At 53.3% G+C, this 16,378-nt stretch overlaps 1 protein-coding gene across 3 annotated transcripts in view; it reads right to left on the bottom strand.

The window, feature by feature from the left end:
• Positions 1–16,163, bottom strand: part of SLC39A11 (solute carrier family 39 member 11) — a 170,484-nt gene extending 154,321 nt beyond the window's left edge. For 2 of the 3 annotated variants that reach the window (XM_081108746.1, XM_081108744.1), the window contains exons 1-3: positions 16,060–16,163; positions 13,389–13,507; positions 8,660–8,698 (exon numbers count right to left, since the gene is read on the bottom strand). In XM_081108746.1, coding sequence (XP_080964872.1) covers positions 8,660–8,698; positions 13,389–13,496 — 147 coding nt within the window. In that variant the 5' untranslated portion in view covers positions 13,497–13,507; positions 16,060–16,163. The remainder of the gene's footprint in view (positions 1–8,659; positions 8,699–13,388; positions 13,508–16,059) is intronic. The other variant, XM_081108745.1, reaches the window with a different exon arrangement.
• Positions 16,164–16,378: the final 215 nt, after the last annotated feature.

Raw genomic sequence — 16,378 nt, forward strand, 5'->3', positions numbered from 1 at the left:
TGGATTCGGTGAGCCCCACCTTGTCTGACGGCAGAGGGACGCCTGCGAGGACTCCCAGAAGCCCCGCCAGCCCGGAGACGTTTCAGACACAGCGTGTGATCCAACGAGGACGGTGCTGAATTTAAACTCAAGCGCAAGTGCTCCAAGCAGTAGAGACCCTGCCTCCCGCCCTTCTGCAGGCGCAGGGAGCCCAGAGGGGGACCCCGGGGTTCCCAGCAGGCAGCGGGCCGGGATCACCTGACCAACTGGGAAATGAAATCTGACAGAACTAAACTGCCCCTCGCCCCCAGGCTGCTATCAAAATCAACCAGCCGTGGGAGCCACGTACATGGGGGGCTGGCCAGGGGGGCTGGCAGCAGACAGGCTGTAGCTGGAGAAGAGGCAGCAGCCTCCCCTTGGACTCCCCCGTGCAAGTCCCAAGGCCCATTCTCCACGTCGTGTTCCTCTAACCCTGACCCCAGCCCTACATAGCGGTCATTTGGGTTCTCAGCCCCAGAGCCCCACGGACCCTGCTTTTCCCAAACACCAGCTCACCCTGTAGTAAGCCACAGTCTTCACTTGAAGAAGGATTCTCATGCTGCAATGACCTGGGAACTCTAGAAACTACTCAAGCCTCACCCCAGCCCCCGATATCCTGACGTACTTAGTCCAGGGTGTGTTGGGGCGCTGGGCTTTTCAATCCTTCCAGGGGATCCCAACGTGCAGCCAGGGTGTCGAACCACTGCATCCGAAGGAAGGGGGCTTCCCCGAAGCCAAAGCATGCCCTTAAACCAAACTGCAAAGGATGCTCAGCCAGGCGAGCTCGCCGCGCTAGGCCAGGGGTGCTAATGACAGTGGCAACCCCGGGTCTGGTTGGAGCTGAGAAACCCAGTCTCACTTCACAATCTCACATGGCACCTGGGCCACCTGTCTCGACAGTGTGCCTCCTGGGGCAAGGAGAATGGAGTGACGGTGACCACACAGCCCATCACACTTCCCTGCAAAGCCAGGCCCGCGCGGCAAAGGGGGAGCAGCGGCATCCAAGTCATGAGTGAAGGCCGGGCCGCCCTGTGGGAGACTGAGGACCCACCGCCAAGCCAGGCCCCGGGAAATCACCTCCTCGGGAACCCCCGACATTCCAGAGAGATTCCGAGACCTCCAGCCGGGGCCTCGAGGTCACAGGCTGTTCGTGCTGCCACCAGGCCTCAGAAAACCCTGCCATAGACCAGATCAGGGGTTCGCAAACTTCTGGAAAGGGCTAGAAAGTAAGTAACGTAGGCTTTGTGGGCAACACAGTCCTATTGTAGCTACTTAACTCTGCCGCTGTAACGGACAGGCAGCCACAGACAATATGGAAACAAATGGCAAGGGTGGGTTCCAATAAAGCTCTACAGGCACACACACACACACACACACCCCATCCACAGGGATACAGCCAAGACCACCAGCGGACACCTGGAGCCTCGAATGGTCCATACATGCTATGTTTTTCCACACATACAAACCTATAATGAAGTTTAACTTATAAATTAGGCATAGTAGGAGATGAGCAATAATAACTACTAATAAAACGGAACAATTATAACAATATGTTGGAATAAAAGTTATGTGAATGTGGTCCCTCGGCTCGGGGGGCGGGGAACCCCTGCTGATGTCTTCATAGAGACTCTGTGCTTTCTGGTGCAGCACGCGGCCATCAATCGAACACGTTTTCTGTTCCTGTCTTGCCCCACAAATTTAATGCCTTTTCCATCTCCGCTAAGCACTTACCATGCCCTGTGGCGGTAATGTCTGCAGTTTGAGCTGAGCCAGCAAAACCCACCCAAAGTTCTTCACAATTTCACGGATGGAAGACTCGTTCTCGCTGTCGATCTCAGCAACCTCAGCACCCACTCCTGTTCTTTCCTTATGAAGCCCAGAGCTCTCCCTCCTCACCGAGAGGAAGCACTTTCCGGCTTCTCTTTGGCATATCCGAGCGCCAGCATCACTGCGCCTGTGCTTTGGCGCCGTGACCGAGTAAAACAGGAGCGACTCGCACCCAAGCACTGCGATCCCACGACAGTGGATCCGAGCACCCAGGCCCTCAGTGACCAACAGGCAGGGAGCACCTGCAGCGCGGAGACGCGGGACCAAGGGAGCACTCACGTCCCGTGCAGGATGGAGCCGATGTGAGATTTCATCACGTTACTCAGAACGGCATGCAATTTAAAACTTATGAATTCTTTCCTTCCGGAATTTTCCGTGTAATATTTTCGGGCTGTGGTTGACTGAAACCGTGGGAAATGGAACTGCGGATAAGGAGAACTGACTGTATTTGCAAAAAACAGGTGGGGCCAGATGTGGACCACTGGAGGGTGCCCACCTCGTGACTAGATCGGACTGAAACGGGCTCCTAGCACTTCCTCAAATCCTCGGCACTCACACAGCACCTGGCATACAGCAGGTTCTCATTAACCGCTGAATGAATGAATGAATGAATGAATGAATGAATGAAAGAAAAATGTGCCAATCATCTTAAAAGCATATCTATTAAACATCTCCCTGTTCCTACAGAGAGAGGTTACTGTGATTCGGGGCTCTCGCGTCTTTGACTACTTAATCTCTAGGCCCTTTGTAACCTCCTGCTCTTCACCTACAGACACTCCCACCTCTCTCTCCTTCATGGAAACGGGGCAGGGAAGAGGAGCAGACATAGCCAAGGAGAATGCCCCAGCCCAATCCACAAGGCAGGCCAGGCCTGGAAGGAGAGGCAGAGGGGAGGAAGGGGAGGCAGGTTTCCAGTCTGGGGGTGAAGGCAGCCTGGGGGTGAACAAGGGGAAGGAGGGGAGCGCACGGGGAAGGCCCGTCCCAGGGCCTCAGGGCCACATCACCCGGATGCTCGGCGGAGACAAGAGAGCACACGCCAGCTCTTCCGCCAAGACAAATGCTGTTTTTCCATCAATGGGGACAGAGGGTGAGCTGTGTCATTTCCTTCCCCTGCGCAGTTTATAATGACATTGGAAATCTGAAGCATGAAATTAGAAAGAGAAAAATACAATAATAAAATAATAGTCATCTGTCTCCTGCATGGTTTTTGTCCCTTTCTCCTACCTCCCTCTCTCCCTCGCCACCCCATCTTGCAACAAGACTGCCTTCCACCGAGCACGGAGCCCACAGTCAGGACGCGCATGGAGGGAAGGTCCTCGTCTTGCTGGCACATGTTGCCAGGGGACAGAGCTGTCACCACGCCGCTCCTGTGCTCACAAGAACCACTAGTGTTTGGGTGCCAGGAGCGCTGGGTGCCAGGAGCGCTGGGTGCCAGGAGCGCTGGGCCAAGTCAGGCGTGTCTCCTACGATGTGCTCAGTGTCCCCTGCCCGTGCCTGGTGTGGTTGGAGGACACTCATCTTAGTTGAGATATTTCCCACTGGAAACTGGCCATTTGAGACCTTTACAAATAAAATGCCGAGACACACAAACCTTAAGGGTTCCAACCCTCGATTACGGAGCGTTTACAGTGTCAGCTTCCTCATCTTGCAGCATCATTATGTAGGAAGCAAAGGTGGCAGAAGAGGCAGGTGCCCCTTCACCACTGTGCCAAGGGGCCTGGAGCCAGGCTGTGACAGTCCCTCCGAGTGAAGGCCCCTCCCCATACGGCCTTCACGCACCCGGTTGCACTGAGCTTGTCACATGACAGCCCCAGGGACTGGTAGCTCCAGGTCCCACCCAGCTAAGCCTGGTCCACCTCCCCACTCCTGCACTGACTGCCCACTGAAAGGGCAGCCTTGCCCTAAAACACACAAGCACCGCCTCCCAGGCCATTGCATCCCAGTGCAGAACAAGAAATGTGCAGAGTAGAATCCAGGAGGCCCTGGGAGGTGATCTTGGGGCCCTTTGCCTCTCTCGGCCTTACAAAGAGGAAAATCCTGGCTCAGAAACAGAGAACCAGTTTAGCACCCTCCTTCCCCACCGTCCTGGTACTCAGGCTGTGGCCCGGCCCATGTCAGTGTGTCCAAAAGACCTCACATTCAAAACCTCCATTAGGCCCAGCCAGCGTGGCTCAGTGGCTGAGCGTCAACCGATAAACCAGGAGGTCACGGTTTGATTCCAGGTCAGGGCACATGTCCGGGTTGCGAACTGGATCCCCAGCGTGGGGTGTGCAGGAGGCAGCCAATCAGTGATTCTCTCTCATCATTGATGTTTCTCTCTCTCTCCCTCTCCCTCTCCCTTCCTCTCTGAAATCAATTTTTTAAAAATTTTGTTTTTAAAATAGGGGGAGCTCTACAGTCAGACTGTGGGTTGAAATCCCAGCTCTGCTCAGCATGTAATCCTGAACCATTTATTAATAGTCACTGTGCCTCAGTTTCCTCATTTGCGGAATGGGGGTACATAATTGCACCTGGTATGCACCTCATAGAGCTGCTATGAACATTCAACGAGACGATCACAGTGCTTGCCAGAGCACCTTGTACAGAGTGAGGACTCGATAAACAATATCAGTTATCATCGTCATCTCAACTCTCCTCCGGCTTTAAGGCTGCATTGCTGGGGGACTCTAATAGGGAATAATGACCATCCTGCTTCTTTCTAATGGTAGCATCCCTCCCCACTAATTCCAGGCCTCAGGCAAAAATCAGGCCAGACCCAGGCACTGGGAAGAAAAAGACAGTGATTACCAGAGACTTGGATGGTGATTTAAGGAGCCAAGAGACAAACAAGCAAATGGATTTTAAGGACAGTCATTTAAGGAGGACTGTTCCTGCTTCCAAGGTCCTGCTGATGCAAAAAACAAACCAACTGTGAAGCATATGGTTAAGCCCGTTTAAAACACACAGGACGCTTATGCCAGTAATCTCTCTCACCAAAACCCTTGCTTCAGGGCACAGGTAAATATTGTATAAGCATGTCACTGCAGCATCATATTAGATAAATATGTCAATGCACATACGACACACACATAAATGCATGCACAACTGACCGTAGAAACATGTCACGCCTGTGCAAGGTGCCATGGGACCCCAGGCAACTGGCCGATGGCTGCTTTTCGCTTTTCCGAGATATTTACTCGAGGCGTCTCAGAGCTGTGCTGAGGACGCAGCGTCCTTCAGATCCGGGCACTACAGCACGGTGAGCTGCCCCCATGCTCTGTAAGTGAGTCATAAAAACTCTCCAAGGAGCTCGGGGTTAGCACTGCTGACCTCTGGGAAGCAAGGGGGCTTCCTCCTCCCCCTCCTCCTTCCTCCTCCTTCTTTTTTTAAACTTGGAAAACACCTGAATTTTTAGACATTCCACACTGTGACTAGAGATGATACATTGGAATTCTCTAGACCAGGGTTCCTCAGCTTGGCAAAATGACACTTGGAGCTGGATGATTCTTTGGGGGGTGGGGGGGTGGGGGAGATCCTGTGTATCATGGGGTGTTCAGCAGCATTCCTGGCCTCTACCCACTGGATGCCAGTTGTGACAACCCAACATGCCAACTGTCCCCTGGGGAGCAACATGGCCCCTGGTGGAGAACCACTGTTCTGCCCAACAGATTAGCTCCATGAAACACACACGATTCCATGATGAGCACACGCGGTCATTACAGCTCGCGCCACCTGGGCCCCGTCGCCTTTCCGAGCCCGGGAAGCATTTATGAGAACCCACGCCCATCACCAGGGCCTCTGAGGCTTCCCGAGTCCGACCCAGCTGCCTCCACATCGCCCTCCGCCCTTCCTCTGTGCATCTGGTGACCTGCCAGGAGCTCCTCTGTGCGACTAGCTCACATTCAAGGTCAATTTAGAAAAAGAAATAACTCTTATTCTGATTTTTTAAACACAGAAATAACTTTCAGAATCTTTTTTTTCCCCCCTACCAACTACTTTAAAAATCAGAAGTAAAACTGCTTTAGCCCTGGCCGGGTGGCTCGTTTGGTTGGAGCATCGTACCATACACCCAAAGGTGGCGGGTTCAATCCCCGATCAGGGCACACACGGGAGACAACTGCTGTTTCTCTTTCACATCGATGTTCCTCTCTCTCTCTCCTTTCTCTCTCTAAACATCTCCTCAGGTGAGGATTGGAGAAGAAAAAAATAAAGTAAAACCTTTTTAGATGCTCACAGTTAAGTGAACACAGTAATACACTGGTCTGACGATGGTTTTCAGGAAGTTACATCTTAAGTGTTTGAGCTTTATTGCTCCCGAATTCGTTCCTCCATGTCCTGAAGACAAATGCTCTCTGGTTTTGTCTCTTTGTCTCCTTCTGTTTTATGTCTTTGGCCATGAGAACCTTAGAGTGCCTCCTGGCCTAAAGAGCGAAGCAGAGCAGGACCCCTGGGTGCCTGGGCACAAGCATGAAGACAGCACAGAGCAGAGACTGTCGGTGCGGCCCCTACAAGGATGCTGACAAACTGGGTACCCCCATCACTCACTTGAAATTGACATTTAAAAGGCTTTCATCTGTGTTTATGGAGTTGCAAAGGACATCATTTCTGGCGCATACATATTGGTGTGTTTATACAAAACTGTCTGACCAGCCATTCATCTGTATCTAAACAGCACCGGGACTTGACTCCCACTGTGATCCCCCTAAAAATTCCTCCCGGCGAAGCTGTGCGCTTACGTTCCTCGTGCGTTCCTGGCCGTGGGTTCTACTCTACACACACCGAATGCACAGGCGGCCTCTTCAAAAGTCGGAAAATCTGCGTCATTCCTTCTCCTCTGGCTTGGATTTAATTACCTTTCCCCATAGACTTTTACCCTCGAGCAATTCAGATTTTAGGCTAGAGAGTCTATTATTGAGGTCTTTATCACACCTCTCTTCAATATATTTATATATATTTCAATTCCATTTGTTAAAATCTCCTGTGAGCCTTAGGGCTCTAGCTGCTTAAGTAACAATTTCCTGGATTGAGTTACCATTACAACCATTAGAGAACAGATTCATAACAACAATATAATACATGATTTATCATCGTTAAAATAAAATATGCTTGGAAATGCACATTTTCACGGATGAGACCGTTTTCTTGTTGTTTTTTTCAACTGTTCCTCTACACGTGGATAAATACTAAGTAGTCGTTGCTCTAAGAAAACAATGAGGCATCAATTTATTTCTAGTTTTCTTTGTATTGTCTTTTATTTAACAGAAGATGGGGAAAGTAGATATTTTGTTATAATAATGTCATTTTGTTCTCTGCACTCCTTCCAAGTTACAGCCCCAAATCTCATTGTGGCCCATCATGGACATTGCCTTTAAGGGCCTCTCTGCTAACAATTGGATTAGACTCACATCAAAGGGCAGGATGGCAGCAGAACTGCGCCAGGACCTGCGGGCAGTGATCGGCGATAGCATCCCGCACCTTCTCCTCACCGACACTCGGGGTCCCTCTGCTTTTGTGTGGAGACTGTGCTACCCAGACACACGGAAATCAGGCCAGAACGTGTCTTTCTTTTGTGAAATGGAAGAGGGCGACTGAGCTAGGGGCCTGAGAAAGGAGCGCCAGCTGTCAATCAGGGCCTCTCTGGCCGGGCAGCTCTGAGAAAGAGGACAAAACCGGGAGCTGAGGACCCGGATCTGACTCTGTTAACACTCCGGGGGCACCTGTGTCTCACGGGGCGTGTCTCCACGTGCCCTCAACAGAGCTGCTGACTCAGAGGACCTCTGAAGCAGGGGCAGAGGGCGGAGTGGGGGGAGGTCCCACCCCCAGGCTAGTGTTTGCACGTCACAGGACTATTAAAACAGGAGGAAGGACTACATCCCGATCAACCACAGGGAAAACCCCGGTCACACGCCTTGTGATGGGACTCACGGCCGGAATACACAGCACCGCCATGGCATGCTCAGACCCGAAATCGGAATCCCAATTCATCCAGCCTCCGGGTCTCACTGGAGATGTGGGCTGGGTGTCGGATGATAGTAGGAATTATGGCTAATGCCATGGTGACTGTGCTTACAAAAATACAAGGCAGCCTGGCCGGCGTGACTCAGTGGTTGAGTGTGTCGACCTATGAACCCGGAGGTCACGGTTTGATTCCCAGTCAGGGCACATTCCCGGGTTGTGGGCTCGATCCCCAGAAGGGGCTGTGCAGGAGGCAGCCAATCAATGATTCCCTCATCACTGACGTTTCTATCTCTCTCTCCCTCTCCCTTCCTCCATGAAATCAATAAAAATATATATTTTTTTAAAATACAAGGCATTCTGGGCGTGCTGAATTTACAGGTGCCATTACTTGTTTGGGATTCGCTGTTACAAACTATTCCAACCTCCCAAGAAAGTTGGGGGAAGACAGACGAAATGAGGTCAGCATAATGTCAACAATGATTGAAGCTGGCTGGCGGGTACCTGGCGTGCATAGAACTCTCTCCACTTTTCTACATGTTTGAAGATGTCTATGTCAAAAGGTCTTTTACAGGGAAGAGGAGGAGAGAAAGAGAAGTTGAATTAGTGCCCACAAAGCCCTGTGCTAGGCCCTTCCCAAATGTTATCTTGTTTTACAAGTTCTCCGCCAGCTGCCCAACAAGCTCCTTTCGCTGTCTAAAGAGAGGCGGGGCCTTAACTACACCGGGAATAAACCGGGTTGGTGATAAGAGGGAGCCCCTAGCACCCGGACATCAGAGATGCATCCTGGTCACATGGGGAGACCGGAAAAACCCGTCAGCAGAGAAATGTCAGAGTAAACGCGCCTCAATTTACCTTCCTCCTATAACATGCCACTTACCCCTGCAGCGAAGCCAAGACTTCCATCTAGGATCCGCCTCTGCAAATGAAAACAGGACGTTTCAGTTTCTGAGGGATAATTCCTGGGACAACCGGGAACCATAACCCCTGAGACAGCCACGTGAATGAAGACCGGCCCACACCTGGATCAAATCCGCCTGAATCCGAGCCCTTATAAAATGGGCCAAAAAATCAGCTGGGGGAAATGTTTACCCTCCCATCCATCTCACAGCCAATCAGAGTCTTCTTCCAGGCGGCCCACTTGTACTAGTCCACGTGCTGCCTCTCCCTTTCCCTGTGAATTATGACTGTGAGCCTTTAGTGAGCTGCTGGCCTCCGAGATGGAAATGGGCAAGTGCTGGCGAGGAGGATGCTGACCAAACAAAACCCTCCCAGGCTGCCAGTGGGGGTGCACACTGGCACAGCCGCTGGAGGTGACCACAGGCACACCCTGTGACCCAGCGGCGCCACTCCTGTGTCACCGCCTAACAGGAACACACACTCGAGGTCACCAAGCACGTGGACAGAAATGCTCCTGGCAGCACTGCGTGTGAGAGCCGGAAACCAGAAACTACCCAAGTGGGTACATCATTAGGGTATAGTCACACAACGGAATACCATACGGCAACGAGAACACACACAAAGTATATATGGATGGCGTGCACAATCAGCCAGGGATGGCCAGGACACTGGGAAATAAATGGGGTGAAATCAGCCAGACACCAAGAGTGCATACTACGTACCGTATTTTTCCAATTATAAGACACCCCCCACTTTTCCAACCCATAATTAAGAAATCAATATTTTAAACATTTTTCGGGTTTTCCTCTTAAGGCCTTCTTTTTTGGCATCTTAATGAGTTGTTCTTCCTGTTTTCTCCACTGTCTGATCATACGCTCAGTGGGAGGAGGTCCAAATCGTCTCTCTGCAGCTCTATTTCCACTCTCTCTTGCACAGCTGAGTACATTCAGTTTGAATTTTGCAGAGTAAGACAATCGCTTACCGGTGTTTATCTTTTTATTTTTTGACATCGTTATGGGCTCAGAATGCTCCGGTCCCTGATGCATCTGCACACTCTCCATCTCCACCTCCAATTATGGCATCAGCTGACGTCGGTAACAATAAGGCTCATGATTGGAGGAAGCCTATTTGGCAAGGTATGGGCAGCTACGCACCCACACAGCTCCCTCCTCGGCTGACTTCCGTGTATAAGACGCCCCTAGATTTTCAGTCTAATGATTTTAGAAAAAAATAGCATCTTATACACTGAAAAATACCATATATGACCACTCCGGTTACATAATGTAGCAAAACAGAGAAAACAACTCTGCTGTTGGAGGCCAGGAGGGATGGCCTTTCACTGGAGGTTGGGGTGTAGGTCGTGATTAAAGGGGAACCTTGCCCTAGCTGGTGTGGCTCAATGGATAGAGCATCGGCCCGCAAACTGAAGGTTCCTAGGTTCAATTCCGATCAAGGGCACGTACTTCGGTTGCAGTTTGATCCCCAGCCCTGACCAATCAATGTGTCTCTCACATCAACGTTTCTCTCTCTCTGTCTCTCCCTCGCCTTCCACTCTCTCTAAAAATCAATGAAAAAATATTCTCAGGCGAGGATTAACAAAAAAAGAAAAAGAGTGGCCTAAATTAGGGATATAATCTACAGCCATGTGAACATGTTACAGGCATGTTGAGGTGTTATTCATCTGACCCGTGAGGTTCCCATTAGGGCTGGGTAACAAGAGCTGTCCGGTCGGTCATCTCCAGCCACGAGCAGCCTCGTCCCCGCTCTGGGTGACTATGGGGTGATGGAAGGCTTTGACCGCGGTGAGCATACAAACGACATTCTTCACTGTAGGCAGCTCCATGACATGAACCAAGTTAATCTAACCAACTCATGTGATCAAGTCAGACAGATCTAATGAAGAAGTTAGGGAAACAGACACAACAAAGAAGCCAGGGAAACGCATCCTAGCAGCATTCATCTGGATCTTCAAAGGAGAAACATTGCACCTTTTTAAAGTCAATAAACCTGTTATTCCACTTTTAGATATTTATTTCAAGGAACTAATCACATGTGCTCAAAGATTTGTGTTCATCATAACACTCTTTCTAAAAGCAAGGAAGAAAGGACATAACCCGATGGTCCAGCAGTTGAGGACTGGGTAAATGAATCGCAGTACATCTTTATGACGGGATACTACATGGCCATTTAAGTAATCAGAATAATGAAAGTAATCAAAGAAACATTTAGGGATATGAGGGATGCTTACGATGTCAAATGAGAGAAGCTGGTTATGAAACATTATATACAATTTGATCCCTGTTCCTTAAAGAAAATAGACACGTATATTACTTAAGCATACTCCAATACAACTGAATAAATCTGAGCAAATATGCTTTTTCCTTTCTACGAAGTAGGATGAGAAACTTTCTAAAGTATTTCTTTAAGCTTTTCTATATTTGACAAGTTTTCTAGAATTAAAACATCTTTTTTTTTAAGTCAGGAAAACAAATGCTGAGTGTAGCTGCACTGATGTTGGTAACAGAGGCTGGTGTCTGAGTGTCTCCTCTCTCAAGTGATCCTCACCGCACCCCCATGTCAGGTGAGTGAAAACGGGGGTTTGCGCAGGAGGACGGAGTGTACTCTGTGGACTCACACCTATTGCGGCCTTTGTCTCCCCAGGCCGTGCCCCTCCCATTCTCACGCACACCTCCTGTGCAGAAGGGTTAGCAGAGCCCACCCGAGCCTGCACCCTCCACCTCCTAACCCTAAGGGTGGGTCACGTGCCTGCTTTACAGACCCAGCGACTTCTGCGGGACACCCGCTTCCTCCTGCAACTCTGAGATTCTGAGAGTAGCGGTGGCCAGTGCCCAATAAGAACCTGAGTCTGCCCGGCTGGCGTGGCTCAGTGGTTAAGCATCGACCTATGAACCAGGAGGTCACGGTTCAGATTCCTGGTCAGGACATATGCCCGGGTTGCAGGCTCCGTCCCCAGTAGGGGGTGTGCAGCAGGCAGCTGATGAATGATTCTCTCACGTCATTGATGTTTCGATCTCTCCCTCTCCCTTCCTCTCTGCAATCAATAAAAATATGTATGTTTTTAAAAGGAACCCGAGTCTCTAATGGGCCTCCCTGGATAGACTCATGGAAATGGTCTTGGGGAAGGGGCAGGGCGGCAGGAGGCTGGGCTCGCAGGTCTCCAGAGTCTGCCTGTCTTTCCTCGCTGAGCCTGCCGGGTGTCCTTTCACTGTCAGGAGCATTAGCCACGGGGACAGCCACATGCTGAGTCCTGTGGGTCCTCCCAGTGAGTCAGCGGATGAGTGGGTGGTCTCGGGGGACGGCTGTGTGCCTCCGCATAGGGAAAGGGCTCAGCAGTTCCTCCTCCTGACCAGCTCCAAAGGGGAAGGGGCCCCTCTGGGATGGCTCCCCACTTCTGAAGAGCCCCACTTGCCACACGGGGCTGCAAGGTCCTACTCATTGCAGTGAGGCCTTTAACTCGGATCCTGATGGTCAGCTAGACCCAGTGAGAGCATCTCAGGTCTCAGCTTCTCAAAGCAAAAGAAACTGGCTGTTCTGCCCCAGGGGCAGGACCGGGAGGGGTCAGGTAAGCTGTTACCCTGACCTCTGGCCCCTGGCGGCTCCCATTCCGGGACTGGCTTTCGAATGTTTCACTACCTGTGGATAGTAATCTGGGAGCCAGGCTGTGTGCTGGCCTCCAGCCCTCCTGCTGGCTGGGGAGGGAGGAGATGCAGGGGGAGGTCTGATCTTATCGCTGACATCGATACCTGCTGAACTGGTCTCTAACACCACCATGACTTGCTCGCCAACTTCCCAGACACAGTTTAGTTTCCAGATCTGCCTCACTGCGTGTTTAACTAGATCTGAAATCACTGACGCTTTAGCACACCTACAATTTCGAAGATTGCCGTCACCAAGTGATCCGGTCACCAAGTGATCCATGGATGGCTCTGGGCTAGGGGATGGAGGGAGCAGAGGGTTGAAGAAGAGTAAGGAATTCAGGCCCAGGAGGTGGGCATGGGCTGGGGAGGAGAGAGGTGGGGCATGTGGAGTGGGGGAGAGGGGGAGTGGATTCTGGGTGAGGGTGCGGTGAAAGGGGTATGTGTGGAGGGGTGGGAGTGTAGGAGGGATAGAAGGCGAGGGACAGAGGTGAAGGTACAGGGATGCATGAGTGGGTAGGTGCATAAGGCTGAGTAAAAACAGGTGGGGGTGGGTGGACAGGCGTGGGGTCTGTAGGCTCACAGTGAGGCGGGTCTGAGTGTATTTGTCCCAAAGGGGGTGGCAGAGGGAATGAGGAGCCCCGTATTTGGAGTGAGAGAGAGAAGGGACAGATACCCTTCCTCCCTCCACCGTCTCTCCAATCATCCCAGCGAACTCAAGGCCACAGGGCTGGGTAGTCGCCCCTCCCCCACCCCCCACCTACTGTTCTTCAGTGCGCACTGCCACCTGCACCAGGCCTGGGCGGAACTGATGGAGGACAGAAACCGGGCAGGGGCTCCAGGAGGCTGAATCCCTGGCCTCTCGCGCCCCACTCCCTGGAATCAGGGGGGACACCTGCTCTCCAGGCCTGGGAGGGACAAGGAGGGCAAATGAGAGGAGAGAACAGCATCACCCACACCCTGGAGGCGTGGCCACCCCGCTGTGTGGGCGCAGGTGCTCCAGAGCCTGCTGAGAGTCCCATGAACTTCCAGAACCCAAAAAGGACGACTCACCTGCCCACTAGAGAATATGAACACGAGAGCCGCCCCGGCGGCCGTCAGCCCCCAGGTGAAGAGGGTCCCCAGCAAGGCCTGGAACACAGCGCTGTGGCCTCGGAGCATGCTGGATACGGCTGTGTGCAGAGGAGCGAGAGGGTCAGTGTCCGCGGTGCCCGGGGTCCCTTTTGGTGACGCGCACGTGTTCTGAGTTCTGACCCCCTCCGCCTGAGCTGGCGTGTCTGGGTTGGCATACATATGCACCTGTCCACCACACATCCCTCGGTGAAATCATCTAACTCTGGAAGCAGAGATGTGAGGACATCTAGGAGACCAGGAAAGAGGTGATGACACTGGGAAACAGTTCCCGAGAAGCTCCAAGAATGTGGATTATGAGCTGGAGGAAGGGAGGGTCTGTGTGCAGCCTGCCGGCCCATTCTCCTATTCCTCCTGCCCTTGCAATCTAATCAAGGTGCATGTTACCACCTAGCTCCTGGGAAGTCTGGGCCCCAGGCGTGGGGTCTGTAGGCCCATGGTGAGGCGGGTCTGACTGTGTCTTGATTAGAATCATCAGTTCTCTCTTCTCCAAATACAGGTGACTTAGCTCAGGTTCCTTCTAGAAAGTCATCCACTAAGCCCTGATCCAACCTTCCACAGCTCCCGTGGCCTGCCAAGGGCACACTCCCCCGACTGATCTGCAACAAGCCCACGGACAATTCAAGCCTGTGATTCCATCACCGGGGTGCCCTGCGTGGGCACCAGCTCAACCGAATTATTGTTGGCACCTGGGGCAAGCCCCTGTGGTCCTGCCCTACGTCTCTCTTCACACGGTTCCTTCCCAGAATCCCTTCTTTCCCAACCTCTACCATCACATCCAGTACCTTCTGTTGCCCACCTACTACTGCCAACTTCAAATCCACGCCTGCCGATCCTCCACTCCCGTCCCTGCACGCATCTTTGGTGCCTCCTTCATCTTTCACATCATTAGCTGCCTAAGAATCGGAACGATGCTTTTCCACATTTGGCTCCTCGTACATGCTAGTAAGGCTCTCTGGCACCCGGAAAATGCTGCCGAATTACTGATGGCACCGCGGACAAGCTTATCTAAACAGGACCCTCAGTGAGGACCAGGAAAGGGAGCCATCAGTGACATGGCCCCCAGCCAACTGCCGAAGCTGCAGTTGCACCACTGCCCACCGAGGGACAGCAGGGAAGGACCATCCGCGCTTGTGTTTGCTCAGGGAGCCTCCTCTGGACTTGAGCATGTCGTCAGTCCCTGCTCTGCGATGACAGGCAGGGAACCGGCCTCTCGCTGCGGAAAGTTACGGGGCGGAGGAACCCACGTGCTGAAAAGCCCTGTGTTCTGCACACAAACATCGGGGCCCAGGGCCGCCTCTCAAAGGGCCCATTCAGCTCCTCCCTGGTCTTCCAGCTCCCACAGGGCTGGGCTCGGCCCCAGGGGGCTCAGCTGCCAGGCCAGGCAACCCTGGGCCAAAGACGCTGCCTCTCTCTGCTGACCCTGGCAGGAAACTCTGACGGAGGGTGTAAGGGGCCCGTGGGCACGGGGCTCAGCAGCATAACCAGGACTCAACTCCAGGAAGGCTGTGGGTCCAGGTGAGCCCAGTGAGCCCAGGTGAGGAAACGGGGCCAGGAAACCTCCAAGTCAGTCGGCACCTATAGATTCAGACTGTGTCCCCGCAGCCTACATGGAACTCAGGATAGCGACTGCACCAAACAAAGAAAAAGAAACAGGAACAACTTCAAGACCCAGAGTTCAGGAAGTGGTTCCCCTGCCCTGGGAGGCCTGGCCAGGCCCGCGGAGAGTCCCGAGGGAACAAAGACTTTCTCCAGCAGGTAGACCAGTAACACCGTGGGGACAGGGCGTGTCCGCGCCCAGCACCTCAACAGCAGCTTCCACAATGGGGCTCAGTCTTTCTGGGAGCTGGATGCTAAGTCATGACCCTGGATTAGACTGCAAGGGGGTATTCCCTGCTCACCCCAAGTTTAAAGGTGCCCACGCCACCCCGGGGTGTGCACTCTCCTACAGTCAGGGTTAGGGTGGGCTGATCGGGATTTCTTTCTTTTCCTCCTAGTTGTTGCCCTGCTTCCGAGAGTCGAGAGTCGAGAGTCGGCTGCAAGATGCTGGCCACGCTGCAGAGGTGGAAAGGCACTCAGGGGGAGTGCACACAGCGCCGGACCCCGCAGGGGGGACGCAGAAGTGGCTGGGGCTTGGGCTGCTGTGACTGGCACGGTGTGGTCGGCAGAGCCGCTGACCCCGGGGGATGGGCTGGAAATGCACAATCCCAGGCCGGCTGCACCTTAACCAGAGTCCCGGTCAAGTTCAGGAGGCGCGCTGACCCCCAGGGCCGGTGAAGGGGGCCCAGAGCAGCCAGAACCACAGCCACCTGGGCTCCCAGGACCGCAGGGACCCCACTGGCTGCAGCGTCCCCGCCTGAAGCTGGGTGAGGGGGGTCCTGGAGAACCGGCACAGAGAGGCAGGTCCACACCCTCCAGCCGGCCCCCTTCTCCCTCCTCTGCCACCTGCCGACGCCGCCGGCTTCCCTCCAGCCCCCTGCTGTCCCCAGGGCACTCCCTTCCCAACTCCGCGGGGCCCTGCCAAGTCCCACGCGCCGGCCCGACGGCCCCGGCCCCCGCCCGCCGGCGCCGAAGGAGAGAAAAGCCGACTCACTAGGCTGCCCTCTCACGCCCCCACTCCACTGCCATCAGCCCCGCTGCGGCTCGCCGGCTCCACCGCCGAAGTCACTTCCTGCTTCCCTCCCGCACACGTGTCCCCGCCGCAGGCCCCGCCCCGCGGCCGTGACTGGCAGGTCCCGCCGGAAGAATAAATTCTCTGGTTCACAGCCTCCTGCGGGCTCGGGAACCGATCGGGCGGGTAGAGCAGAGCCTGAGGCCAAGCGCCAGGAGCATTCCGCAGTACAAGCCACTGCAGTCTTATCGGAAGCCACAGAATCCCAAGGAAACAGCCTCTGGAACGTCCCTGACATCGT

Source organism: Myotis nattereri (assembly GCF_964212035.1).
Source record: "Myotis nattereri genome assembly, chromosome: 16".
NCBI lineage: Eukaryota > Metazoa > Chordata > Mammalia > Chiroptera > Vespertilionidae > Myotis > Myotis nattereri.